Source organism: Scomber japonicus, chromosome 8 (genome assembly GCF_027409825.1).
Source record: "Scomber japonicus isolate fScoJap1 chromosome 8, fScoJap1.pri, whole genome shotgun sequence".
Lineage (NCBI taxonomy): Eukaryota > Metazoa > Chordata > Actinopteri > Scombriformes > Scombridae > Scomber > Scomber japonicus.
Genome location: NC_070585.1, coordinates 11,108,645 through 11,135,332, shown reverse-complemented (window position 1 = coordinate 11,135,332; position 26,688 = coordinate 11,108,645). Strand labels below are relative to the sequence as shown.

The following is a 26,688-nucleotide window of genomic DNA, read 5'->3' as shown; positions in this document are numbered from 1 at the left end:
CCTGTCATCCTTACTCAGTCATATACAAGCAGGGAGTCAGCGCAAGCCGATGGATCAATTTAGTACAGAAAAGCTGTGGCATTCTTCAAATGTAATGGGCTTTGATGTAGACGCTGAGCTGCATTACAGAAGCCTGCTGAAGCCAGTGAAACCTCTTTTCATCTGCCTGCTTCCTATGCAGAGGACGTTGGCAGGAAACGTGCCTCACTTGTGCTCTGCCGTTTTTCTTCGTGTTTCACACAGAGGGAGTGTGGTTCATGCACACCTACACTCGCACATCCTCTTTTACTTTTGCTAATTTATGTTCTTTTTAGCCACATGGGAAATAACTACTTCCTCCCTGCTTGTTTCATATGAGCGGTGCTTCCTGCCAGCCCAAATCTCACTTCTGACCCCTATTTGGGACATAAACACCATCACTTTGAGACTGTATCAATTGGAAAAGCTAGATTTATAAGATTTCTTCCTTGTTTATAAAGAATGACTCCATCTGTGATGCACTCCACTATTCTTCCGCAGCTACAGACTGCCCCCTGGTGGCATGTTTGTTCATAGCATGTGTTTGTGTGTCATGTCTTTTTTGATAGTGATGTAGTAAAGTTCACATTCGACTGAAGCTATCTCTCAGATTACACAATAGATCTCGATTTGAGAACACATTGGTTAAATCTCACCTGAGTCAATAATAATAATCTATTTCAGACGTGTGTTCATGCAAGGAGATAAATAAGTATAAAAAATAAACTTCCCTATCATGCTATTTAATTTATCTGCAACTATACATTCAAGGATTAGGCAGCTAATCTAAAAATATAAATTGAACATTCACTGGGAATACCCATTCTAGTTTTTATTTCCAACCACAAGAACAAACCCGAGGCGTCTTTCACTGTTGCAGCTGCAGCACTTCACAGTTCTCTCAGTAATTATAACTGCTTCCACGCCAAACTGTCTTGCTTTCAGTATGTGAGGCATGTTCCCCTCCCATCATCCTTCTTCTGTACCAATTTCTGTCATGCTGTGAATCGCAATAGATCCCGCCACTTCCATTTGGCTTGTAATGTCACTTTAATGACCAAAAAATTGGCTGCGTAACATTCAAATCATTCAGACACAAAACAGGCGCATTAAATGAAGATAATGCAGGATTTGCCTTGAAAAGCTTTATTCATAGTAACATTTAAAAAGTCATCCGGGGGGGAAAGCAAATAAACAGTAATCAGATCTAGATAATTTACTCCTGTTGGCTTGGAGGTGGAGGAATGAATACAAATTAATCGGACAGAATATTGCCGTGTAGTTTAAATTTAACTTAACTCACATGGAGGTAACTGACCACAGTTTGCAGAAAATACTAAATGCATGTCTCTAGTCTGCACATACCACAGACCACTGACCATCACACCACAACAGCCAACATTTCCTGTAAGCTTGCTTTTCAAAGCCTTTTTCCTGGGTAGACAAGTGTAAGACCCGTTCTCACAGGGTATTGCTGCCAAGAACGGGTCACTTATTATGCTCTGTGTTCAGTGTTTAGAGACAATGGTGGATTCTGTGCAATTCTTTTGACTCTGTTGGAGGACATTTTCCCGATAGCCCAATTACATTGCAACTATGGCTAATGGAGCTCTGCCATGGTGTAAAGGGGTACAAGCTGCAGTCCAAAAGAGAAGAGAGGAAAATGACTGCTCTGTAATGCATTGGCAGCACAAAGTTTTAACCTATAAACATTAGGCTGACAAATAGTTGGATCAAATTACAGGGGGTGAAATAGTGTTTCAAATATGTAAATAGTATTTTATTATGATCTAAATCACACAATGGTTCTGTTAAGAGTTGTTTAATGTAAGTGTGTGGTTGTTGCCAATTAAAATACATCATACTCAGTGAGAAGGAGGCATTTTAAAGTAGTAAAAATGACAAACCAAAACGTATTTGATAAAGTGTCATAAACTTGAGCTGCGCATCAGCAAAAAAATACACAAAACAATTACACTGTGCAAACATTGGTCTTCTATGATAAAAAGTGGGACAGGGAAGTGAAAATCATCTCAATGGCTAATGTATGTTGCCAAGTGTCTCCTACAAAGGCTAGTGAGGCCGGTCATTAAAAAAATGTAGAAGAACCTCAATCCCTTTTTGGTTTGGCTTTAATCATTCCCGGTAGCAGGAAACCGACCTTTACGATGTGATTCATGTCAATTTTCAGTGATGTCATGATAACTGGCACATCAAAATCTTAACTGAGGTCGATCAACCTGTCTTAAGAAATGGTAAAAAATAGTGTTTCTTAACCCAAGCTCAAAGTCCCGAGGTTGTCTGGTAACCCATGCTTTCCCAGAACCCATCAGTCTAGCCATTGGTTCATCCTTTATAGGGACATTTTTGTGCGTCAAAGCTATATCTACATTATAACAATAACACGGTTACTGTATCACTGTACTGTCTAGAAGTGGGACTGCTGATTCATTAATTCTCACTGCTTGAAGTGATATGTTGGCCATGAAAAGATTGACGTTAACTGATACTACAAAAGGCATGAGGTTGAAGCCTAACGTCAGAGTCCGTAATGTAGACAAACAGAAACACAGATAGACTATTCAGCGAACTACAATAAAACACATAACATGGAAATATTTATGGCACATTGTCAACAAAAAAAGAAAATCAACACAAGCTCTTTTGTTTCACCCAGTAAAGCCCGTTTTCTTGTTAGCAAAGCAACTACACAATATTGCAGCTTTGACATTCCATGGAATGTAGCAATCAATCAATAAAAATCCATGGTAAAAAAAAAAGTCCATCCTCTATGTAATGTAGAATCTCTACGACTTGCAGGTCTCCTGATGAATCGGCCCAGGCACTCAAAGGCACCATGACTGGTGGTAGAGGGGCCAGACTGAGAGACACAGTAGGGGGCAGAGGTAGGTGTTGAGGCCTACACTAGGGCCTAGTCAAACCCTTGCAAAATTATTTTACAGTCGTCCCTCATCAAAAGATGGTAATCACTGTGTCTTGATGCATCATTTATAAGCTCTGCACCTAAAGGGAGTGGACCTAGCTTCAGTGCTGACACCATGCCACATCTAATGAAAAAAAGAAACAAAAATGGTGACAGACGAAAAGAACTCCTTATTTAGAGCTGACACGCATACATATAGCTCCGCATCCACACTTGAACATCCACAGATATAACATACAGAATCACACAGGTTCACACTGTAAAACTGGGCTCATATGCCTCTGTCTTTCTTTCAGAGACCACACCTCCTCCTCATAATCTCACTGAAAACATTTTCCACCACAGCCAGGTCAGCAGCTTTCATTCATAAAAGAGGACCCTCCTTTGGGCACCATCACATGATACTTTAAATTATTATTGCAATATTCACTAATAGTGAATAGGGATCTTTTCAGATTTTTCAATAGTATAAAATGAGCCATAATCAATGGCTTTTAAGAAAATAGATGCAAATAAAAAGCAAGCATCATATGCAATGCCCTTCAGCAAAGGGCAATGACTCAGAGTATCCAAAATGATAACATGCAACACGTGAACTTGTGCATTGTGCTTAAAATTCACCACAAACTGTGTATGCTGTTCAGTTTTGTTCTCATTCCAAATGTAGCTATGTTAATGGTCAGATCAAGTTTGATTTGAAGAGGCAATACAGTGTACTGTACTAGCTTGGGTAATGCTGTTATGTGTGCTCTTCATGTTTGTGAAAACAGGAGAAAAAACAGTGACACCTAGTGTCTATTTTCGATTATAATGGACCTAAAGTTGAAGCATCTTTGGTCAGCCCTGTTGGTATTGTGTTATAGTAAGTGCCAAGTATATTCTGAAACCTCTCGTTCTGGGGGAAGAAAACTGGGTTAGAAAGATAACACACTCAAACAGCAAAAACCCAAGTCTGTACAACTACACTGGGTTTTGTAATAGAATCACTGTTTTTCTACTATTGACCTTATGATTTGGCCTTGAGCTAAGACATTTAGAAAGGTTCTCCATGATACATGAGAGTAGACCTAACACCAACCCAAACTTTGTGGTATGAGTGCATTCATTGGTTTCGCTCCATTTTTCTGTGTGCGCAATTTTTGACTCGGCTAGTCGTGGCCACAATATCACTGTGCTGCAGGGTCTAGCTCTGAGAGAAATACTCAAGGACAAGGCGTAGGTGTCCCAGGCGGTCTTTGAGTGAGGTCAGGGACAGGACAGTGGTTTGATAGGCAGGGTCCATCTGCAGGACAGACAGCAGCCACCAGCACCAAGCTGGACCATTGGACGAGGCCTGAGGGGCAGATCAAAATTATGATGAGAATGCATGCATGCAAAGTGCATTTAACATACAGTATGTAGAGCCGCACAAGTTTTTTTGTATGCTTTAGATAAATAAAATTGTGATTTTCTCCCAGCTAGCTAATGATTTCCATTCATTACACTGAATCTCAGCTTACAGAGATGAGCACAATGCCTGTTTTTATTGTTGCCGGAGTTAATGTTGTCTCTGAGCACTAATGGAGCTCTGAGTGCAGATTGATTTGTCTCCACTGCATTACCATAAAGCAACAAGTGAACTTTGGCAAAAACAGATTGTGTTAAGTATGACCTATCGCTACCTCTGCAAGTTCATTTTCATTCCATACTGTGATGAATCCAACAGTGGAAACCAAGAGCGTAAAACGATTTCAATATTTTAAACAAAGCTTGAGATATTAAGGCCCGTACCTGGATGTTTCCCTCCATATCAGGCATGGTGCCATACTGTCTGTCAATCTGTTCGCGAATGCGGCTTCCAAGGCGCTGGTACCAATCTTGAGCCTGCTGGTATACGCTGTCGTGAAGACCCTGCAACTCCTCCATCTCACTACCATCGACCTGCGAGAGAGAAAACACAAAGAAAGAGGAAGTTCTGTACATCAGTTGTCCAGTACTGTAGCAATATTTTAACATGTAAACTCCACAAATGTTGGTGCTGTTTGTGACCTCAGAGACTCTGACCTTGAGGTCCTCCAGGTACTCTATGTCAGCGGTATGGTAGCCATCTCTTTGGCCTCTCTTTAGCACCCTGAATCTGCTGCCACCCACAGTGTCCACATAAGATCGTCCATCAGGCAGCAGCTCCAGACTATGGATCTCCAGCATGCAGCCATAATCAGCAAACCTAGGGCACATGAGACAAGACCATTTCAATATAGCTTTTAATGTTGTATCTGCTATAGTAGCCAAAATGAAAACTGGTGAGAGCTCTGCTGCAAAATCATTGAGGTTAACCTTCACAACAACTGTAGCTCTGCCAAATGCTGTGAAAAGTCAGGGTTAATACCTTTCCTATCAAACTTTTTTAATTGGATTTTTATCTACACTTTTCACATAAAATGCTTTAATTGATATGAGCTCAGGAATGTGTCTTCTTATTATCATTCATGTTCATATGTTACAGTATGAGAGCTAATGAGTTTTATATGGACATCTTTCTAAAAGGGGATTCACTGCAATACTGCAATACTACTAAATGAGGCAGACTTAGACAAAAGATTTGTACACTTACACAACCAACATCATGAATTGCATAACTGAAATAATAATTAGAATAGATTATGATTTAGAATGTATATCATGTGGGATAATTGAATACCATGACAACATACAGTGGAACTAGGGAGGAAACATTAGGTGGGGAATGAAAATGTACAACAGATCTCACAGCAGATTGGTCACCAAGCTGCTATTTTCCACCCCCTCGGGGTCACATATGACTGATTTAAACTTTGCCCACTGCGCTGGCTGTCTGCTTGTGCTGCCCCGCCAACAATCTCATCAGGCTCCAACAGGACTGCTGTGTGTTTGACAGGTAGGGAAATGTCAAACATGGTGTTACAGCCATAATGTCGTGTGTGTGTGTCTGTGGGTGTGTTTTTCTCTTCTGTGTTTTCACCCTCCCTCTCGCTACTCCTGCAATAGGGGGTGTGTCATGCTGGTGATCATTTAAAATATCAAGGCCTGGTGTTTAAAAGCTTCAGGAGAGCTGCAGATGGGGCCAGTGGACCAGTTGGCAGCAGTGGTACTGTGTGATAGTTAAACATCACACCTAAAGTCAACCTCAAGACTGGCCTCTTCCTTTTAAAGAAGTTTGTTTTCTTTAAGTGTCAACAGAGGTTCTTGTGAAAAGTGACCTTATTATATTGATTATCTTGTTACTTCCCTCAAACCCATGCTCAGACAGTAAAATACTAAGGGCTTTCACATTGGTTTAAAACTGGATTTAAAAGATATACAACAATGCAGGGTGTGTTTCTTTGCTTTCCGTACCCTTTGCCATGCTCGTAGCTGCACATGCCAAACTTCTTGGTGCCAGTCTCCATACAGCGACGCATCATCAGACGATAACGAGGCTCAAAAATGTGCAGGGGGCAGGGCACTCCAGGGTAGGCCACCGTGCAAACAAATATGGGGATGTCTTTAGTAAGACTACAAAGGAAGAGACAGATGTGGGGCAGGCATAGATGATATGATAAAAGATAGAGGGGAAAAAAAACAAAAGCGTTAGAATTAGAGAGAACTGGAATAGTAAGAATCAATCAAAAGTGCAGATTGGGTGATGTTTTGTTTAGGGGTGCCTACTTGGACAGTTCTGCCATCTCAGTCTCGTGGACCTGTTTCCTCTCAGCCAACTGTGAGGGAAAAAGCCGGTTCATGATGTCCTGAAGCACAACTGTGGGGTTGTACTTTCTATTTTTAAAGTACTGGGAAGAGAAAAGTTATCTTATCAGCAATGACACATAATAATAATAATGTTAATAATCAAAACATATTACAATAAACCAAAATAAGGAAACTTCATGTGAATTCATCAGAAATCAGGTATGATTAGTATAAACTCATTTTTACCACACTGTCACAAAGTTAAAACAGAAGAGTGATGAAGCTCACCCTGGCTGAGCTACATTTGGTATTTTAAGACTGTAAAGCCTTTGCAATGACAAAAAAATATATATCTGAAATGTTTATGTGCTAAAAACATTTTAACGTTTAAAAAGGGCAAATGTCTGTCGGTGGTCACCTCTTGTAGTGGCTGTTTGCAGAGTGGACAGCGTAGATTGTGGTCCAGACTCCTCTCTATGCAGTTTTTACAGAAGGTGTGACCACAGGGAGTAGTGACTGGCTCATAAAACAACCTTGAGAGGACAGAGAAAGACATGAGCCTTGATTAAACCAGCCTAGCTGAGAAAAGTCAGTCATGCATTTATTTGTACAGCAGCTGTATGTAATCTTTGTATTTGTGTACATATAGCACTGCATGTATGCTGAACATGAACCAGAGCTTGGGATTCAGCCTGAAATATGACTCTATAGCAGACAAAGTACAGACAGTGATGCATTATTGATTCGAGAGAGTACTTCAGGACACTGACCTAATGCAGAGAGGGCACTCAAAGTCTGACACAGTGAGGACACCCAGAGTCTTCTCTCTGCTGCGACTACTTTCACCTGAGAGAGAGAGTGGAAGAGAGAGAGACAGGGAAAGAGGGTGGGTGTGGGGGGCACAAAGAAGAAAAAAAACTAAAATGACTTTGCCCCAATGAAGGAGAAGTTGCAATTATTCTGCAATTTTCAAACCATCTGGTGGCTGTTATGATAAATCTGTTTGTAAAATGACAGTCAATTCATTACAAATGTGTGTGTGCATGTGTGTGTGTGTGTGTGTGTGTGTGTGTCAGCGTACCCCTGCCATGCCCATCTTCTTTCCTCATCATCATCTCCTCATCCTCTTCAGCAGCGGGGAGGAAGGAAACAGCTTGGCAGAGGCTGAGGCAGCACTCAGTACCTGTGTCATGCTTCACCTTGGAGCCCATAAAGACATACAGTTTTATCCATTAATGTATATTTTTCGAATTAAAACACCTCACAGCCAAGCATTGAAGTGTACATGATCGGCACAGCTTACCTGGTAGGCCTCTCTCCTCCCTTTGGCCTCTCCCTCTTCCCCATGTGGATGTTTGAGGGCCTCAGGGTGCGTTGGCCCCTGGGAGCCACTGAGGCTGGTAATGGGGCAGGGCTCCTTTAGGTAATCAGATAACATCTGCAAGATGCACGACACGTCCTCCGGCACCGCCTTGCCCTCTGCCTCCAGGATCTGACATTTGAACCCATGTTATGTCACAAATAAATATACTAAAACTCAAAAAAGGACATTTAACTGTAGATTAGATGTAAAGCGCAAATGTTGGATTCAATTTGCACAGAAAATGTATGTAAGTCAATATACTGATTTATTCTCTCACTGAAAACTATCTCACTATTTTTAGCTCTATCATCACTACTTCTGCAATGACTAGACATAATAATAAATATAGGAAAATTCAAACTATCAAAAATCCTCAAAAACTAAAAACGAAACAAAAATGAAAATTCATTTTTAATTAGGACCAAAACTAAAACCTCAAACTGTAATAACCATCCTCTGCACCCACACATACTGGAAACAAGTCTTTAATGAGAGCAGACGCTCATGCAAAGCAAAGCTTTTTCCCACAAGCCATGAGTCTCATTAATGCGTAATACTGCACTTTTGCACATCTACACAACAGCTACCTTTTAAATGATTTCTATTGTTATTTATTGTGATTTTAAAACACTTGATTGCACTTTATTTTAGAATACCACTGGCCTTTTAACTGCTGCTACTTTATCATATTTTTAACTGTTTCTTGGCTATGTTTAGTTATTTATTCTATTCATTTTGCTCTCTGGTGCTAAAAATGCAATTCGCTCCACTGTATTTATTACATAGATATGGTTCATATGACAAATAAATCAAGTTGAACTTGAACCATGATATGACCCATCGTAGTTCAAGATTCCATCCCATAAAATCACCTTAGTGATATGTGCAGCTCTTTATATTTATGTGCAGTAATCTGTTCTGCTGCATTAACTCTACTCTACAAGTCTCTCATGTAGCAAACGTGTTACATGTCAGTCAGCATTTCTCTGCTGCTCATCCTTTATGTTTTAAACAGCCACTTAAAGAAACAACATACAATTACACAAATGATACACCCTCTGTTCTAAATATTAAATCACACATGGTTAGTCAGGTAAACAAACCTTCTTGATCTGGCTCTTTGCAGGAACAAAGTCAGACTGAAGTTTTAGGCAATGGTGGAACTGGATGAGGGCTTCTGTCTGCTGACCCATTTCCAGCAGTACATTCCCTTTACGAAAGAAGCCCTGCACAAACACAACCGTTAGATAACATAAAAAATCTGCACCCCTTTATTAAAAAGCATCTGAATTGTATTACAAGTGGTTTATTCTATGATATGATTTTATACTGTTGTTTTTTGTAATAGAAATAGCCAGTAGTAGAAATGGCATTAAACAAGATAACCAGTTACATGCAGTAGGCATTCCTGCATTAGCAGTGAGCCACCCACTGGCACAAAGTGATAAATGACTTTATGACATGAGTAGCCGTTTGCATAACTTTCTGAATGACATAACACCAATAAAAGCTAAAGGAAATCGCTCGAAAAGGGGTCAAGCTCTGCACACCAAGGCGGACTCTAAAAAGATAAATAAACAAGGTAGGCAGCACACATCCAGTGGTTACGTATCAGTTAATACATGTTATAAAACCAACCAATGTGAGGTTATATTCAGCATAAAAAAAAGTGTGTCCAACACTGTCCCATCTCTTACCCCGGTCCAGTTGGGATGAAGGCAGCAGAGGTAGTCAAGGTCTGTCAGAGCATCAGAGAAACGCATCAGGCCACAGTTAGCTTCGGCTCTGTACATCCTCAAACTCTGGTCATCTGGGACTAAAGATGGCAAAAAAAAAAACAGAAGAGAAAGGCAAGACAAGGAGAAAAACAAGAGATATGATTTTTTTTCCTTTTAGACTTTTACACACTCTTTGAAGTAATAACAAACAGTGACAGGCACCAAACAGCCCGTATAACAAGTGGTTCCACCTGTTATGTTACATCACCTCAATAAGTTCTACTAAGAAGAACAATGAGAGTTAGATCTGTGCTTGATATCAGCCAACACTTTCAGTTTAGGTAACACAATCTGTATTGGGAAGTAAAAGTTTGATTGGTGCTGCAAACTCACATAAAAACAGCAGCTGTATATATTTTTTCTTCAAGCTAGATTTGATAATAGGAACATTTGCACACTGTTAACACTGTTGGCCCGACTTATATATTGGTCTGCCAATATTTGCCTATCACAGATATAGCCATATTGGTATGTTTCAACCCAATAATTTATAATAAAGAAAAATCACACAAAACTATACACAAATGATGTTTCTGTTGGAATTAGACTGGCCTTACTATACCAGCACTCAGTATACCTGCTACACCAAAACATTGATGCCCTTAAGTTTCAAAGCCTCATTATAACTTAAAACTGCTGCTCTATTTCTTACCGGCTTTATTTACATTACATAAGCTTTAATTACAGACACTGTCAACAAAGAAAAAACTCTCATACTTAAATCTGCCAGGAGATCATTACACAAAAACCTATAGCGCTGGAATGAGGGAAGCAGCAGTATTTAATTGGATTGGCAGAGATAGGAGCATGTAGGTAATTCAACAGTACCCTGATCCACTGTAGCACAAACACTCCTGCAATCCCCAGGACGCCTACTAACTAGACAATCTCATCTAGGGCAGAAGTTGTCCCTTTTACTTCCTCCCTGCTGCAAGAAGAAAACAAGGACAACTGCACTAACAGGTGCAGAGCATAATAATTATACAGATGTGGAAGATAAAAAAAAAAAGATAGAAAAAGATTCAACTGTGTTTTTAAAGCAACATTTCTGTGTCAGAAGTAAAAGAAGAAATATATAGAACACTTTCTGTAAAATCAACAATCAGCCTGTGTCCAATAGATACTAAAGCTACAATTACTGTTTCTCAAGAGTTTCTAGTTTCTTTAGCCTACTGTTTGTGATTGATAGACAGAGGGAAAATGCTAAATCAGACTGATACATGTTAACTTTCATCTTTACATTATTTTAAGTGTCAAGATGGTTCAATATGGACATAGAGGGGAGAAAAAAATCCTTGCCATGATCAAAACAATGAAGAAGAAGCAGTTGGTGACTATTTACTGACCCAGTTACACATTCAGGTCACCTCAATAATCAATAACCTTATACAATAAAGATAGAATAAGTCCTATGGCATCAAGATCCGCACAAGTTTCCTGTCTTTTTCTGTCAGTGCACCTCCTATATCTCACTGCTGTCAGTGGCCAGGCTGCGCCATCATTGGGTACCTGCCAGGGATGGGAACAGTGCGTAAAAACTAGGGCTCCCATCTCCCCTGACTTCTTGTTTGACTGCGGTGTGATCATGTGACTCCTTGCATAGATGCAGACATGAGGGCATCATTATTAGCATCAGGTAAACTTTTGTGAGTTGTCCGCCAGCTGTGTGCCTTACCTATGTTTATCCCCTCGTCTGCGACGCGTAAAGCTTCCAGGAACTCGTTGGCTTTGAGCTTCTCCTGTATATGGCACTTCATCTTTGTCTCGTCGGGGCAGCACTTTTCAGTCACACTAATGAGCAAAACGTTGTTCTTCATGCTTTTCACTTCTCTTTGCTTTAACCTTTCTTTGCACGTCGGGCATTTGGACGGCAGGCAGATCCCCACGCACCTCCGGCAAAATGTGTGACCACACGACATGGTCACTGGCTCACACATCAGGAAGAGACAAAGCGGACACTCCAACAGATCCATGGTGGATGGGTTATGTCACCGGGGGAAAACGAGTGCTGCTTTCTTTTTAGATCAATGCACACGTAGAGGTTTTCCTGTGTGGTTGTATTGCACGGACCATTTAAATAACACACTGACAGCTAGGTAGATACACAATAAATTCACTGCACCGTCTTTTTTTGTTTTTTTTTTTTTGTCCAGCTATTAGGTACAGCTAATTTAAGCTCTCGTATGTTCGCCTCACACATTTCCTTTTCGTAGCAAATGTATAAATTGTCAGTCCTAACTTTGTCTTTGGTTTGGGACACATACTGTAGCTGAATGTCTTTCCCTTTTCATCCAGGTTAAATAGAAACTCAGCTTCGTCCAACACGCCGCTTCCTCCGGTGCTCCAAACTCCATACACGCCCCGCGAAACGGACCAGAATATGTGTACATTAATTTACCTTCTTTTTAGTTATCCGTGTCTCCGCTTTTAACCCCTTGTAACGACGTATCCACAGCCTCGAAGCTAGGTTACTGTGTAACACCATTACATTACATAAATAAAGACCACGTGACACGGCAGCGGGCAAGCCGATTGGCTAAAAGGTTAGCTTTCCGCCCTGTTGTGAAACCCAAAGATGTGGAGTTTCATAACATACATTCTGCTACAAAGTTGTTACGTTTTGAATGCGACTACATTAAAACACATAGGGATGAATGAATTGATTGTGGTGTGCGTTTAGTCAGCTTATTGATTAAAAAAATAATTAAATGGCGCATAAGGACTGAAATGACTCCTCCATACAGTGTAGGGAATCCCAGCACAGGATAATAACAGCAGCCAGGGGGCGGGGTAACATGACATAACGTTCATCCTCAGTTGTTCTTATATACCCTAACATCTGAGCCAGGTGTAAATTCTTATCTTCAAATGTCAGACAAGGGTTAATGACTGTTAGTAGTGCATGTTTATGAAAAAAGGGGACACATTTCAGGCTGTTTTCTGCAGTTTTAAAGCATCGCAGGGTAATGCTGCAGGGCAGATCAGTGTTGTAACTAAGCCTCTGCACGTGTGATGCAAGGTAAGAAAATGTAAGGTGGAAGCCTGGAAGCCGTTCTGGGTCAACCAAATGAGGCTGGACTGGGGCCTGCAGCTACCCTAACACACAGATCCACATTATTACAGCCTCTGCCTGAGAGGGTCACACAGACCCCTCAATGTGAGCAGAGTGTCTTATAGTACGAATATAAAGTAAAACATTTGATTTCAGAAGTCTTTTCAAATACCTGTTATTCAACATGAACACTCTAACCCTATAAAAGGGGCTAGCGTGGGCTCTCGCTGCCTTTTTTCTGGGTTAATGTACCCAAGTGAAACTATATAGTCTCACAGAAGGTAACATAACACATTTCAATATTCAAATGTACCCCCTTAGGGTTTGTCTCTATGTTGATCTTCTGAGGGGATGGACCTTCAGCATGTTGAGTTTACATTGTTAAACATGTGAATTTGCAAAAGCCATTCAAGTAGTCTGGTGCAGGGTTGCATTTCTCCCCAACAATCTAACATGCAGTAACAACCTGCTGTAAGAAACTGTTACACAAAAAGGCAACAAAACACTGGTTGTATTGTTAAGTGCCTCTACTAGCTCCTGAGTGGTGGGCTTGGGGGAGGGAGGAGTGGCTATGTAACCACACAGTATATGTGCTGATCTTTCTGTGACCACTTTCAATGGACTACACAGTGTGCAAGTCACAATGACAGGACACTGCAAACATAATGTAATTGAAATATTTATAATGGATTAAAAACATTATTTATGATTTTATGTTGTTTCCCTGCAAACATTGATAGTTTTAAAAATGAACACCACTGTGCAACCAGCTGCAACTGGATTTTTTATTGTATTTTATTTATTACAAAAGATGAAAGTTGGCAATCCAATTGATGTGTAATATTTACATTTTTCAAATGTCTTCCCTGAAGCTGTTAGACACGATCTAAATAATAGCTTTTTTAATTAACACATTTCAGCTCAAGATAGGATTTGAGGCCCAGTGAAAAGACAGCCCACTTGTTATACTTACACTAAGTGTGACATACATTTAAAAACACTTACAGTTTAGGTGTACAAAAAAATTAACACATCCACTCAACACAAAATTTAAGCAATTTCATCGATAATACTGCACATGGCAGCATCTTTGTCCCACATTTTGTCCCTTTTTGTAGCAGGAACACTTTTGTCCTGGTGAACTCCTGCCATACAGCTGGCCCCTGCTTCCTCTACATCCATAGATTCAGTTTTCAGCCTGGGGGCCTGCCCAGAGGAAGAACTAACACTGCTTCCTGTAGACAAAGTCCTTATTCCATCACCAGCACTGTCTGAGCCCTCCATCTGTGGTAAGTCATCAGGCAGGGATGCGAGGCACCCCTGGATCATCTCCACCACCCTCTCCAGATGTTTTTGGAACCTCTCTGCTGTCTCTAGCCTCTGTCTCTTCTGCACCTCCATCATCACCCTCAGTGTCTCCCTAGCTTGATGTGGCCTGTACTCATTTATCAAGTGGTGCATGTGAACAAACAGTAGCTTTAAGTCCTCCAGCTTCTCTTCTCGCTTAATACTGCCAGGGCTCTTGATGAGGATGTCCAGCAGGTCCAAAAAGTTCACAAGGATGGACATGTTGAGCTTCTTGAGCTCCCGTTTGTGGTCAAACTGCACAGGATGAAGCCTCTCGATGCCTTGGCTCTCCAGAGGCCGGATGATGAGGTCATCACACTGGAACTGGTTGCCAAACATCATGTAGCTGTCCCTGATGGGGGGAGGTGGCTTTGGAGCTAGACCTTTGCGGATGTTTTCATCTGTATATTCTTTGATGTACTGCATAGGTGGAGGGGGCAGGGCGCTCACCTGCTGTGGTTCACCCATGATGCTGACCTGAAACAACAAAGTAAAATATTGATTTATTTTTTCACTATCTAAAACGTGCACAGTGGCAGGCAGTAGCAAGCAGTTGCAAAACAAGTTTTTTAATGAGACATATGTTAAGATCATTTCTGTATCACTTATTATTTTAATAGAGATAACAATAAATAAATATAAACTAGTAGTAAAGCTGCCATGTAAAAATACTCCATGAGAAATACTGCAGAAAGCTACTTAACTAAAAGCACACCAGTGTTACACAAGTCCACACAAGTTGCGTAACACTTGGGAAGCTTGTGGTTAATTACGTCCTGAAAAATATAGCTTTCAGAGTATCAACTGATGCGTTAACATGTTATTGACATTAGTATTAATGATGTAGGCTGATCGGTTTTGCTTAGTTTAACTAGGTTATGTCTTTATTGAAGTGTGTACTTTTAATATTGGCACATTTACATCTCATACGTGTTGTATGTAAAAGTATTCAACCTGCAAAGTAACCTAAAACATCTAAGGTCAAATAAACGCAGTGGAATATAGAGCATATCATTTCCTACATTAAATGTTTAGGATTAAAATGTAGTTGCACAGCTTAAATACTCAAGCACAATCCTTTCCCCAAAAAAACTCATATAAATGCAGTAATGACATTAACATACTTTGTTACTTTCCACCTCTGGGAATAACTCGCATAACTATTATGCACTTTGTCCACGACTGCGGCAACATTTTCTCACCTACAATTTCCACCTAAGTTATTATTCACCAGTGACGTTTTATATGTGGGTCAACTGATTGTCTACACAAGTGAAACAAGCGAGCAAGGCTAGTTCCGTTAGCTGTCTGCCAGGATAATTGATACGCAGATGTTACAGTATTTATCTCCTAATTTGTCACCGGTATTCATTTTATTTTTGCTCTCTCCACTCGCCAGACTGAACTAGATGTTACCGAATCACGATTAGGCTAGATACAAACGCTGCTAACTAACTAGCGACTAGTGTTGTCGGGTTAGCAGTAATGTGGCTAACCCGCTGCTAGCTAGCTACACGGGAACCTGACATTCTAAAGCAAACAGAGCAGGCAGAATGAAAAGTCAGCGGTTATATTTCTACACACCTCTTGAATGACCCGTCAGGTGCAGCTGAATGTAGACTTTAAATTAGATATGTATCAGAGATAATCAATCGGTCGATTAGCTCCCGGCGGCTGCTACATACATGGACGCCGTTTGAGCTAAGATCCCATTGGCTGAACTTTGGGCACGTGACGTTTTTGCGTCTTGCTGATTGGAACGTGCTGGATGACCAAACTAATCGCTGATTGGTGTAACAGTTGGAAGCGTGATCCCCAAATGCTTTGGAAAAATATTGAAAATTATATTACTTTACAATCCAACCTTCAAATTAAACTGGAAGCCAAAGATGTATTATTATATTATGATAACAAGGAACGGAAAATTAAACACCTAATTAACTTGATTGTTTTATTAGCAAAATTTCATATCCATAAAGCAAAATTTTCCAAAGGTCGACCTCTTTTTTCTGTGTTCAAAATTGATTTCAAAAACTACATTGAGTGTATAAAAATGGTAAAAGATAAAAAATGTATGCATACTGAAAATATAATTCAAGAATTATTTAAAGAAATATCATTTGTGTCGTCGGTCCACTTGTTATTTTCTGTTTGTATATTTGTTTGGTTTTTTTTTGGGGGGGGGAGGGATTTTCTATGTTAAACTATGCATGTATTCTGCACATATTTATGTTAACATTATTTGACTTCATATCAATGTAAGATGTCAAACGTTGTTGATTTCACCATTTATATTTGGTGGTTGTAATTGAAATTTTTTCAATAAAGTTATATTAAAAGTTAAGTGAGTTAAGTAAAAACTTTATAGCCTACCTAAACATAACCACTGCCGGCCTAGATTACTAATAATAATAACCATTCAAGTATCATATAGCACGAAACACAATGACAATGAATAGCAGAATTTAAGCATTGAAAAAGCTGCCTGAGATTTTTAAAAAAAGCAATAAAAACTTACACAACATAGCAATACCAGTCTTTGAGTAATACCTGAGTAATACCTACTGTAAAATAATTATGTGAAATCAAAAATTTGTTAATTTTATGAAAACTGAAAGACAAACACAAAACTCAACAAACATAACACAACAGTCTCTTATTTTAAATTAAGAGCATTCTTACTTTACCTTGAGCTTATTATTATTAGTTTATTTAGAAACGTTTGGAAGAATGTCAGATTAGTTCCAATAGAATGAAATAAGCAGTGGATTATGCAAATTAAACTTTTTGCACAGTAGAAAAAGTAACATATAGAAATACTGAACAGACAATGTCAACATTTTCCTCAATATCGATTTTGTGACAGATTGCTATTTTCTATTTTATTTCATGTTTTTTGTCTTAATTGTATTCAATGTCTCTGTTTAAAAAAAAAATAAAACCGCCTTGAGTGAAAATCCACCTGGACCAGATGGTAGTCCTATCTCATCCAACATTCATACTAAAGGTACATGGATCATTTCCCTGAGGGTGGTGCTGTAGCGTTCCTTTCAATCTTTCATGTTTAGAAAAAACCTTATTGTGACTGTGAATTCTAACTGACCTCTGTCTACATTTCATTTTTTTATCACCATTATTTTCCCTTCAAGATAAAATGTCAGTTACACAACTTTATTGCTGCTTACAGCTATACTCAACATGATTTTTTCTTTTTCTTTTAGATCCCCAGCACAAACAGAACTGTAATAAAGAGCAAGAGAGATTAGAAATGCCAGAAAACATGTGAGGAATAAGTGAGAAATAATCAAAAAGAAAAAACAAGGCAAATGATGAGGATATAACAACAAAACATAAGTATATAAAACACAAAAAAACTTCCCTTCCTCATTATCTACGTAATCAACAAAACCTTGTCTCATTATCAGCTCACAGTTATTGTCATCAAGACTCATATTTTTATGGAAAATATTTTAAAGTGCAGAGATTAATGAATCATCCTCCTACTACAGCACCACTGGCTTATTGCAACACAGTCAGTGAAAGTATATGAGAGCATGTACAGTGTGTGTGTGTGTGTGTGTGTGTGTGTGTGTGTGTGTGTTTGTGTTTGTGTGTGTTTGTCTGTGTGTGTTTGAAGCTCAACCCATTTCTTGCCGTAAGGATGTGGTTTACCTAGTGCAACAACTTCATACCGGAAACTATACGGCTTGTAGTGATCATCCATCGTGTTTTTTCTCTGTCACTGAGAGGTACTCTCTCTATAAGCCAAAACCCGCCAGTGTTTCTCATTGGGTTGTGTATAGCAGTCACCATGTTCCCCAGGGTGATTTTGAAGGGAATGATGATCAAAAAATCTCAGCAAAAGAAAAGAACATCGCCAAGCAACTACAAAGAAAGACTTTTTGTATTGGACACCCAAGACTTGAAGTATTCTGAACGCCGTCCGGGGGTAAGTGTGCACATTTTTCATTACACACTGGCTGTTCATTTGAAATGATGCAGATGAGCTTTGGTCTGGTAATTTGGCCTCCAGAGAACCTACGATAATCTGAATCATATCCACCATGCGTATAGCACATGTAAAGCAAAGATGGTGTTGTTTCAGAAAAAGCCCATGGTGAAAGGTTGCATCGAGTTGTCCAACATTAAGTGTGTGGAGATTGTTTGTAGTGATGTCCCGATACCATGCGATTATAAGTACCCTTTTCAGGTGAGGTTCACTATTTCTCAAATAATAACTCCTACAAAAGTAGAATTATTACAATAAAAATGAGTGCAACATAATGTTGTGTGTATGTGGTTTAACCATGGTGTAACACAGTTTTCTCAATTGTAAACATCTCTACAGGTTTTTCATGGCAACCTTTACCTCTACGTTTTTGCCCCAGACAATGATTGCCGTCAAAGATGGGTCAGAGCCATTAAAGAGGGTAAGTAGCTTCAGAACAGTGTGGTTTAGGTTTAATGATGACAGTGATAACAGTGCACCAAATAATTGTTAACTCTTGGTTGTACATTATACCAATGTGTAACTTTATATTTCTTTTGGTATTTATATAGAGACAAAATATAATAATTTGGTTTCCAAATACCACCCAAACTTCTGGTTGGATGGAAAATGGAGATGTTGCCTCCAAACAGAGAAACTGGCGACGGGCTGTCAAATGTATGACCCCATTGGTTATGGTTGGTATTATTTCTTCTCTTCTTTCTCTTTCATATATATATATTCTTTTCTTCAAGGGCATAACCCAAATGAATGTATTTGGTAATTTTGGTACGAACAGGAAAAATAAAAAAAGTGTGAATGTGAATGGCCAGTTGATCTTAATCTAAGTTGAAGAGTCTTACATAACTTCCCATGCTACAACATACAGCGTAAAAGCGTTACATTGTAAATTTAAATGTGCCTATAACATGTCCTATTTTTATCATTCTGATTTCTCCACAGCTTCCAAAAGGCCACTTCCTGAAATCCCAGGTCCAGAGGTATTACTTCCTAAAGCGCTAATATCAAGTGCTGTTCAAATGACCGAAATAACTACCTAAATGACTAATCTTTTGGATATTTTTCATCTGTCTCTTGTTTGGCTTTACGTTATTATTGTTTTATTTTCAAGGATGGCCCCCTTGACATCTTAAATAATAATGTGTTTTGTTTCTGCTTCCTTTAATTAAATGCACCTGCAATTTGGGAGCAAATGATTTTGTATCTATGCAGCTTGATTAGTTATCTTGTATTGCTGATATTACATATGATGTGATAGTTGGGCCTTTTTTTATAGCTGACAACCACTGCTTGATGTAAAACATAATATTCCTATTATTCAAACTGTTTAAACCCACCTAAGCGGCTTTGTGATGATCCGTACACAATGCATATATATATATATATATATATATATATATGGGATTTTTTACACAACTTTGTGTATTTCATATTTTTTTTTTGAAGAAAATGTAATTTAAAAAAGGTCATTGCTCACAGTTTGAAGCTAATTCCCAATAGAGTTGATGTTTTATGAAGATAACTGTTGAAGTGCATTTTCTCTTTTCACGGTATTGCATGATTGTTGGTCTCTTCATCAGAACAGTTTGTTTCTTTGATAAAGAGATAGCTCAACAGTATCGCTGATCAAATTTTATAGATTAAGTTGTTTTTTTTGTAACATCTATCAGATGCAAGTGTTTGATTCAGGACAGAGGATGGTCATCGCTCTGCAAGACTACATGCCATATGTAGACGACGACTTGCCGCTTCAGAAAGACCAGGAGTATGTCCTGTTAAACAACGACCACCCTGACTGGTGGTCCATACAGGATGACAAAGGGTAAAAAGCACATATAAATTCACATCCCATTTTTATTTAGAAATTCTAAGTCTACAGTTAATGTTCATTTTGTCCCATTTCTCATCAGGAACACAGGCTTCGTGCCCAGTACTTATGTAGCTGAAAAATCTGGCAACAACTTTGAGAGATTCGAGTGAGTTAAATTACATGTCTCTTTAGCATGGGTTTAATTACCTGCAAATCAATTCTGTTCTCTATATAACGATTTAATTTGTGGTTTATATGTCCTCTTGCAGATGGTACAACAGAAACATAACCAGAGGCGAAGCAGAACAGTTGTTAATGAAAGAGGTAAAAACAATGGCAGTGTTTAATGATCCTGTAATTATCCAATTTTTGTTTATTCTTCCAATCTTGGTTTGACAAAAAATACTATAAACAAACAAAAAAAACCCCCCAAAAACCCCCAACAACAACAGTAACAAAAATGCCATTAATAACTCTGATACTAATATTTATTTATCAGACTGTTGCTGCTAGGTGATGCACTACATTTTTTTCTCACTGTACTACCCACTGCAATCTTGCATTTGCAAAATTAATGCACCTGCACAACAGGAGTCTGACATGACATAGGACTTGAAAAATGCCTCACAACCACAATGCTGAGTTTCCTGCCATGAAATGCTTTGCTAAATTTTGCAAGAGGGAAGCAGAGCAGCTATTACTGTACTTGCTCATTGCTGTTTTAAAATGAGTACTGGGCTGACATTGGTGTTAGTTGCAGGATCAACAATCGATAGACATGTGTCAGGTTTGATGATGATTTTGTTTTGTTTCAACCCTGGTTTCTAGGGTAAAGAAGGTGCATTCATGGTACGTGACTCAAGACAAGCAGGAGTCTACACAGTGTCTGTGTTCACCAAAGCACCAGGGTAATTCTGCTTCCCACAGATGTGTCATTCTGTTCTTATCTATCCTACGGTTAAACATAATGATGCATTATAAAGTCAATTTACAATTCTGATGATTTTTATAAGCCTCAATTTATATTGTTATGTTGGCAGGATAACTAATAATAACTTTTAAATACATACCTAGTGTCTGATCTAAATGTTTGACTTGAATTTAATAGTATCATATACTTTTTATTGTAATGCACTCTGAATATTTCACAATAGTTTGCTTCAGATAAACTTTTACTCAATGCTTACTTTGGTAATTTGCGCAATTTGTTGCATAAAAGCATCTCTTATCACATTACATCACCTTTAGGTCTAACGGGGAGAAGAATCCAAGAGTGAAACATTACCAAATCAGACAGGCGGAAACAGGGGAGTCATTTTACTTGGCCGAGAAGTACCTGTTCAGCACCATTCCTGAGCTCATCAAGTACCACCAACACAATGCTGCCGGTAGTAATGACCATTGCTTTACTCTTGCAACAGTATCAACATGAAAGATCAGAAGCTAAGAGGAAGTTGAAGCTGATAAAGTAGCTGATGTTTCTCAAACATTGAAACATGAGGCGCAATAGGGATGCTTTCTACATGTATTTATATGTGGAGCTACATCTGTGTTTGTGTATGTGTTTACTTGGCAGGCCTGATAACACGTTTGAGACACGCTGTTTCTCAAGACGGAGGCTGCTCCCAGGACACTGCTGATCCCTCCCAAGGTTAGAGAATGTATTGTGGTATATACACAGCAACTGGTTAAACTGGAGCTTAAAATAATAAAAAAATCTAAGCTTAAAGTCTTGTTTTTTGCTGACCTCTGGTGGCTCTCACCATGTTTCAGCAAATGTACTCATTTGCTCAGTATGTTCAGTACACCCTGATAATCTAAGTAATAACTAAATATAATACTTTTTACTCAATTAAATGTATTTTACTTTCTAGATTTTGTATACTTTTACACACAAATCAATGAAGAAATAAATGATCAATATATGAGACATGATGTATACTTATAGATTAAACTACCTAACATATACTGTATGAAGCACAACAACATTAAAATGCCATTTACATATTAATACATGAATAATAATGACCAAATAATCCAGCACAATAAATATGTTTACTTATTTTTATGATTTTGTTGGCATAGATGCCTTTATTTAACAGTAGACTGACAGGAAACATGGGAGTGAGAGGGGGGTGTGACATGCAGCAAAGGACCTCCGATCGGGATTCGAACCGGGGTCGGCTGCGTATATGGCATGTGCTCTAACCACTAGACCACCTGCGTGCCAATATGTTTACTTATATAAATAGGATTTTACTTTTTTAAATGCAGGACTTTTACTCGTATTGTATTGGAGTTTTTATAGTGTAGTATTGCAACTCAAGTAAATGATTTGAATACTTCTTCCTGACTATGGTGCAGTGCAACTAGTATATTTCATTACTCTTTGATTATAAATAATAAAACCAATTTCACTGCTGAGGCCTACTTCATTAATAATGATCCAAATCTGCACATTTGCAGACTATACTATGACATGCACCTGTGGTTATTTAACCTTAACTGAGGACATGTTGTTCAGAGATGTTGTTCACCACATTCTTGCTGCCCAACAGATCACTGGGAGTTGGACTTTGAGGAGCTGACCTTGGGTATGGAACTAGGCAGCGGCCAGTTCGGGCTGGTGCTGGAGGGGAGGTGGAGGGACAGGAAGGTGGCGGTGAAGACGATAAGAGAAGCGTGCATGTCCGATGAGGAATTTAAAGAAGAGGCAAGAGTCATGATGTAAGTGCAATTCACGGTTCCTTCCTGTTGTTCATTGTAAAATCAGCTCAGCTCATGTTTGTGTTTGTGTGTGTGTATGTGTGTGTGCGTGTGTGTGCGCGTGTGCACATGTGTGTTTAACAGGAAATTGTCCCACCATAAGCTTGTTGAGCTCTATGGTGTGTGTACCCAGCATTCTCCTATGTGCTTGGTGTTTGAGTTCATGGAGTATGGCTGTCTGTCAGACTACCTGCGATCCAACAAAGGGCAATTATCTCAGGATGTGATGTTGGGGATGTGTCTTGATGTCAGTGAGGGGATGGCTTACCTGGAGAGCTCCAATTTCATCCACAGAGACCTGGTAAACAAGTGGTTAAGAACTTTAAAAATGATAATACACTTTTATATATCAAGTGTTAGAACAAATTTGTTTTTCTTCTGCTCCTCGTTCTACCACAGGCTGCTAGGAACTGCCTCGTTTCAAGTAACAATGAGGTGAAGGTGTCAGACTTCGGTATGACCAGGTACGCGTTGTCCAAAAAGTTTGAATATTCTTTTCCAAGTCTTTGTGTGTGTTCAACATATTGTGTAGAACTTTTATCCAACTTTTTAAATCACAATATTTGTAAAGTTGTTTTTTTGTGCTATATTTGGCATACAGATACATTGCATGATGATGTGTGTTTTGTGTCTACCCTCTGTACTGTAGATTTGTTCTTGATGATCAGTACACAAGCTCTCTGTGCTCCAAGTTTCCTGTCAAGTGGTCGGCACCAGAGGTCATCAAATTCTGCAAGTTCAGCAGCAAGTCCGACGTCTGGTCGTTTGGTGTGTTTACGTCTCCATCTCTGTGACTTCATGTCTTTTTGAGTTGTATAGATTTTACAGATTAACACCACCTCAACCTGCTCATTTACTGTGGTGGTCTGGTGGTTTTATGCTATATGCTATATGCAACCAACACAGAAAGCGAAACAAAAAACAACAAAATCAAAATTGTACTGTGAAACCCCCGAAAAGCAATTTCAAGACAGACTGTACACATTTTTGTAAATTCTGAAGAAAAATGCTGTTTTCTTTGAAGGTTTGCTGTAACAACTGGGCAGGGTCTGTGTTCAACACTTTGAAGAAAGTAAAAAGCATTGGGATACAGATACATACAGTCAGTGGTGGACAGTAACGAAGTACAAGTAATTCGTTACTGTACTTAAGTAACTTTTTAGCGGATCTGTACTTTACTTGAGTATCATTGTTTTGTGAGACTTTATACTTTGACTCAACTACATTTGGAAGAGGAAAATCTTACTTTTTACTCAACTACTTTCCAAAAACCTGTCGTTCCTTTCAATGTTCCTTTCCACAACATGCATGCATGACCAGCTGCTGTGACAGGTCCAAATGAACGTGCACCGCAAGTGTACCAATCAGAACACACCGTGTGTCGAGCAGTTTTGGCCCGGCCCCCTACCTGGCTACTTGTCCCAACTTGCCTTCTCCTCCATCCATATCTCTATTAGCATTCATTTGACAAAGTTTCGCTGTCCAGTAGCCTGCCCTGCCAACACATGGAAGTTAAAGAAATATGTGTCTAGTGTGGTTTTCCCCCTCCCTATTAATTCCTAATCAGGTGATTTCCATTTAGTATGATGTGCTTATGATAATTTCAAAAGATATCAATACCAGATATCACAAATGGAAAACATTTTGTTTTCAGGGTGGTGTTAGTGGGCTTTTTAACCTTAAATGACTTGATTGAGTGTATAAAGGACATACCAAGACATTGGAACTACATTACACCAAATTACTTTTACTTTTGATACTTAAGTACATTTGAAGCCAAGTACTTTTATACTTTTACTCAAGTCGACATTTAAAGGGAGCACTTTCACTTTTACTGGAGTAATATTTTACACTAGGTATCTCAACTTCTACTCAAGTACGTGGTCTGTGTACTTCGTCCACCACTGCATACAGTACTATTGTAGATATACCCATAAATACATAATATATATATAACATTACATAATTAAAAAATGTAATCACAACTACTTTTAACTGGATTTCACAAAAATCAGGAGTACATAGTAAATTGAGCAATAATGTATTTGGGTCAAATTGGATTAAGTAAAGGTGCTAGCATAATTAATATATTCTAGATCAGCTGCAATATAAGTATTTCAATTTCATATTTTCTTTAAAATGTGAAAATCATTTTATTATAAAAACACTCCTCTTTGTGTAATGCAGCATCCATAACAAATAATGAATGCTAAAGCTAGCTAGCATCGCACAACCTCAAGGGATACAAGACTTGGTTGCATGTCCTTACATGAGTTAAAATGTTATCCAACCCCAACCCTTAAGGCAATCTATCTATAGATTTTTATGTCATCATAACATAATTGAATTCTCCTTGTTTAACCCTGCTTAGGTGTGCTCATGTGGGAGGTGTACAACGAGGGCCGCCTGCCATATGACAACCGCTCTAATTCTGAGGTGGTGGAGTCCCTGAATGCAGGCTTGAGGCTTCTGAAGCCACGCTTGGCACCGCAGCCTGTCTACTTGCTAATGGAGTGGGCCTGGAAGGAGGTAGGTTCAGGAAGTTGACATATTTCCTGGGGGAAAACAAAATATGTAGACAACAAAGTGCTCTGAATTCATGCCTTTTTTCTGTTTTGTTTTTCTCAGAAACCAGATGATCGTCCATCCTTTGCTCTGCTGCTGCATGAGCTGGCCTCCCTCTCAGCAGACCTCTGAACCAAAATAAGAGTTGTGAAAATGATGAAAATAGCTATATTTATTTTATTTATTGAGTGATTACCTTTTGCTTGTCAAATGTTGTTTAGACGTGTGAAGGTGTATCACAGGCAATTTTGATTTTGCACTTTACCTGTATCATAGCTCATACACTGTGTTGGCGGCTCATTGCTGCAGGGGTGTAACATAAAACTAAGGGGTGTAAATATATAGTAGGATTTCTGTACATTAAATATGGGAGATGTTTTGTTTTTTTGCTTTGTCAGAAATAAAGAAAATCTAAAACTGAAAAATCTCTCTTCAAACATTCATGCTATGCTTTACATGTGGCTGTAAAAGGTTTGTGGTTTGCTTTTCTGATAGAGAACAGTGGCTGTGACCTGTATAAACCAGGACAATGGAGTCCAATGAACAGTTTTAACAACATAGAAATGTCTACAGGAACTGTCAAACCACTGCTGCAGAATAATCCACTCACTATTTGCTCATAAATTTGATAGTTTTGTCAAAATATGGCACATAATGTTTTCTTCAATGTTGATACAAAAATAGACTTTAGATACGGTTACACATATTCATAACAGACTTTATGTTGTTAACATAAAGTACATTAACAAAAAAACTACCACTGACATACTGGATCCAATGTGTTGGGTGTGTAGGATCACAGGGCAATAATCACTCATTCCTGATTCCCTACTGTCAGTCAGTCAGTCATGAAGCCTTCCAGTCATTCAAACAAGCTGAAAAAAATGCCTAATATACAGTCACAAAATATCAAGTGTCAAAAATAAAGCCACAGAAAACTTCTAACCATACTAAACTAGAGAAAACTATTAATTCATATGCATTATTGGCACGAGTAGAGAGAAGACAAGCTTATATGCTGAGCAGCTTTCATCTCAGTTGGCCACCCATGAACATCCTCATAGCCAATCAACTAGCCAGACAATGACATGGCATTAATATTACGAGATGAAATAAGAAGAAAATATACTAAATATAACTTAAACTGTGTGAATAATGAAAAATAAACTGGCAAGTGGAGCAAACTCTTAATAGCAGGGCTGAAAAATGGCCTTTATTTAGTTTCATCAACCAAAGCATTACCATAAGCACCACATACACATTTTATACATCCACTAACCCATACAATGAATGATTTTATCCTGGTTTGAAGTCAATACATCTGACCTCCCATACCAAGAATCAATGTT

At 38.8% G+C, this 26,688-nt stretch overlaps 3 protein-coding genes across 3 annotated transcripts; 1 reads left to right on the top strand and 2 right to left on the bottom strand.

Moving 5' to 3' along the window:
* Positions 1–1,436: 1,436 nt before the first annotated feature.
* Positions 1,437–12,251, bottom strand: lonrf1 (LON peptidase N-terminal domain and ring finger 1). The gene is made up of 12 exons (XM_053323484.1): positions 11,466–12,251; positions 9,710–9,828; positions 9,116–9,238; positions 7,964–8,141; positions 7,731–7,868; positions 7,420–7,495; positions 7,068–7,182; positions 6,629–6,750; positions 6,317–6,475; positions 5,006–5,168; positions 4,733–4,882; positions 1,437–4,295 (listed from the first exon to the last, which is right to left on the bottom strand). Exons 1-12 carry the CDS (start codon positions 11,761–11,763, stop codon positions 4,146–4,148), a joined length of 1,791 nt encoding a protein of 596 aa, XP_053179459.1. The 5' UTR covers positions 11,764–12,251; the 3' UTR covers positions 1,437–4,145.
* Positions 12,252–13,621: 1,370 nt separating this feature from the next.
* On the bottom strand, positions 13,622–16,047 carry med7 (mediator complex subunit 7). The gene is made up of 2 exons (XM_053323482.1): positions 15,774–16,047; positions 13,622–14,666 (listed from the first exon to the last, which is right to left on the bottom strand). Exon 2 carries the CDS (start codon positions 14,655–14,657, stop codon positions 13,893–13,895), a length of 765 nt encoding a protein of 254 aa, XP_053179457.1. The 5' UTR covers positions 14,658–14,666; positions 15,774–16,047; the 3' UTR covers positions 13,622–13,892.
* Positions 16,048–18,000: 1,953 nt separating this feature from the next.
* Positions 18,001–25,684, top strand: itk (IL2 inducible T cell kinase). The gene is made up of 17 exons (XM_053323485.1): positions 18,001–18,138; positions 18,295–18,399; positions 18,538–18,619; positions 18,750–18,875; positions 19,141–19,178; positions 19,869–20,020; positions 20,109–20,174; positions 20,278–20,332; positions 20,837–20,916; positions 21,257–21,396; positions 21,585–21,659; positions 22,567–22,735; positions 22,859–23,075; positions 23,174–23,238; positions 23,424–23,542; positions 25,146–25,303; positions 25,403–25,684. The coding sequence occupies exons 1-17, from the start codon at positions 18,001–18,003 to the stop codon at positions 25,469–25,471; spliced, it is 1,854 nt and encodes a 617-aa protein (XP_053179460.1). The 3' UTR covers positions 25,472–25,684.
* Positions 25,685–26,688: the final 1,004 nt, after the last annotated feature.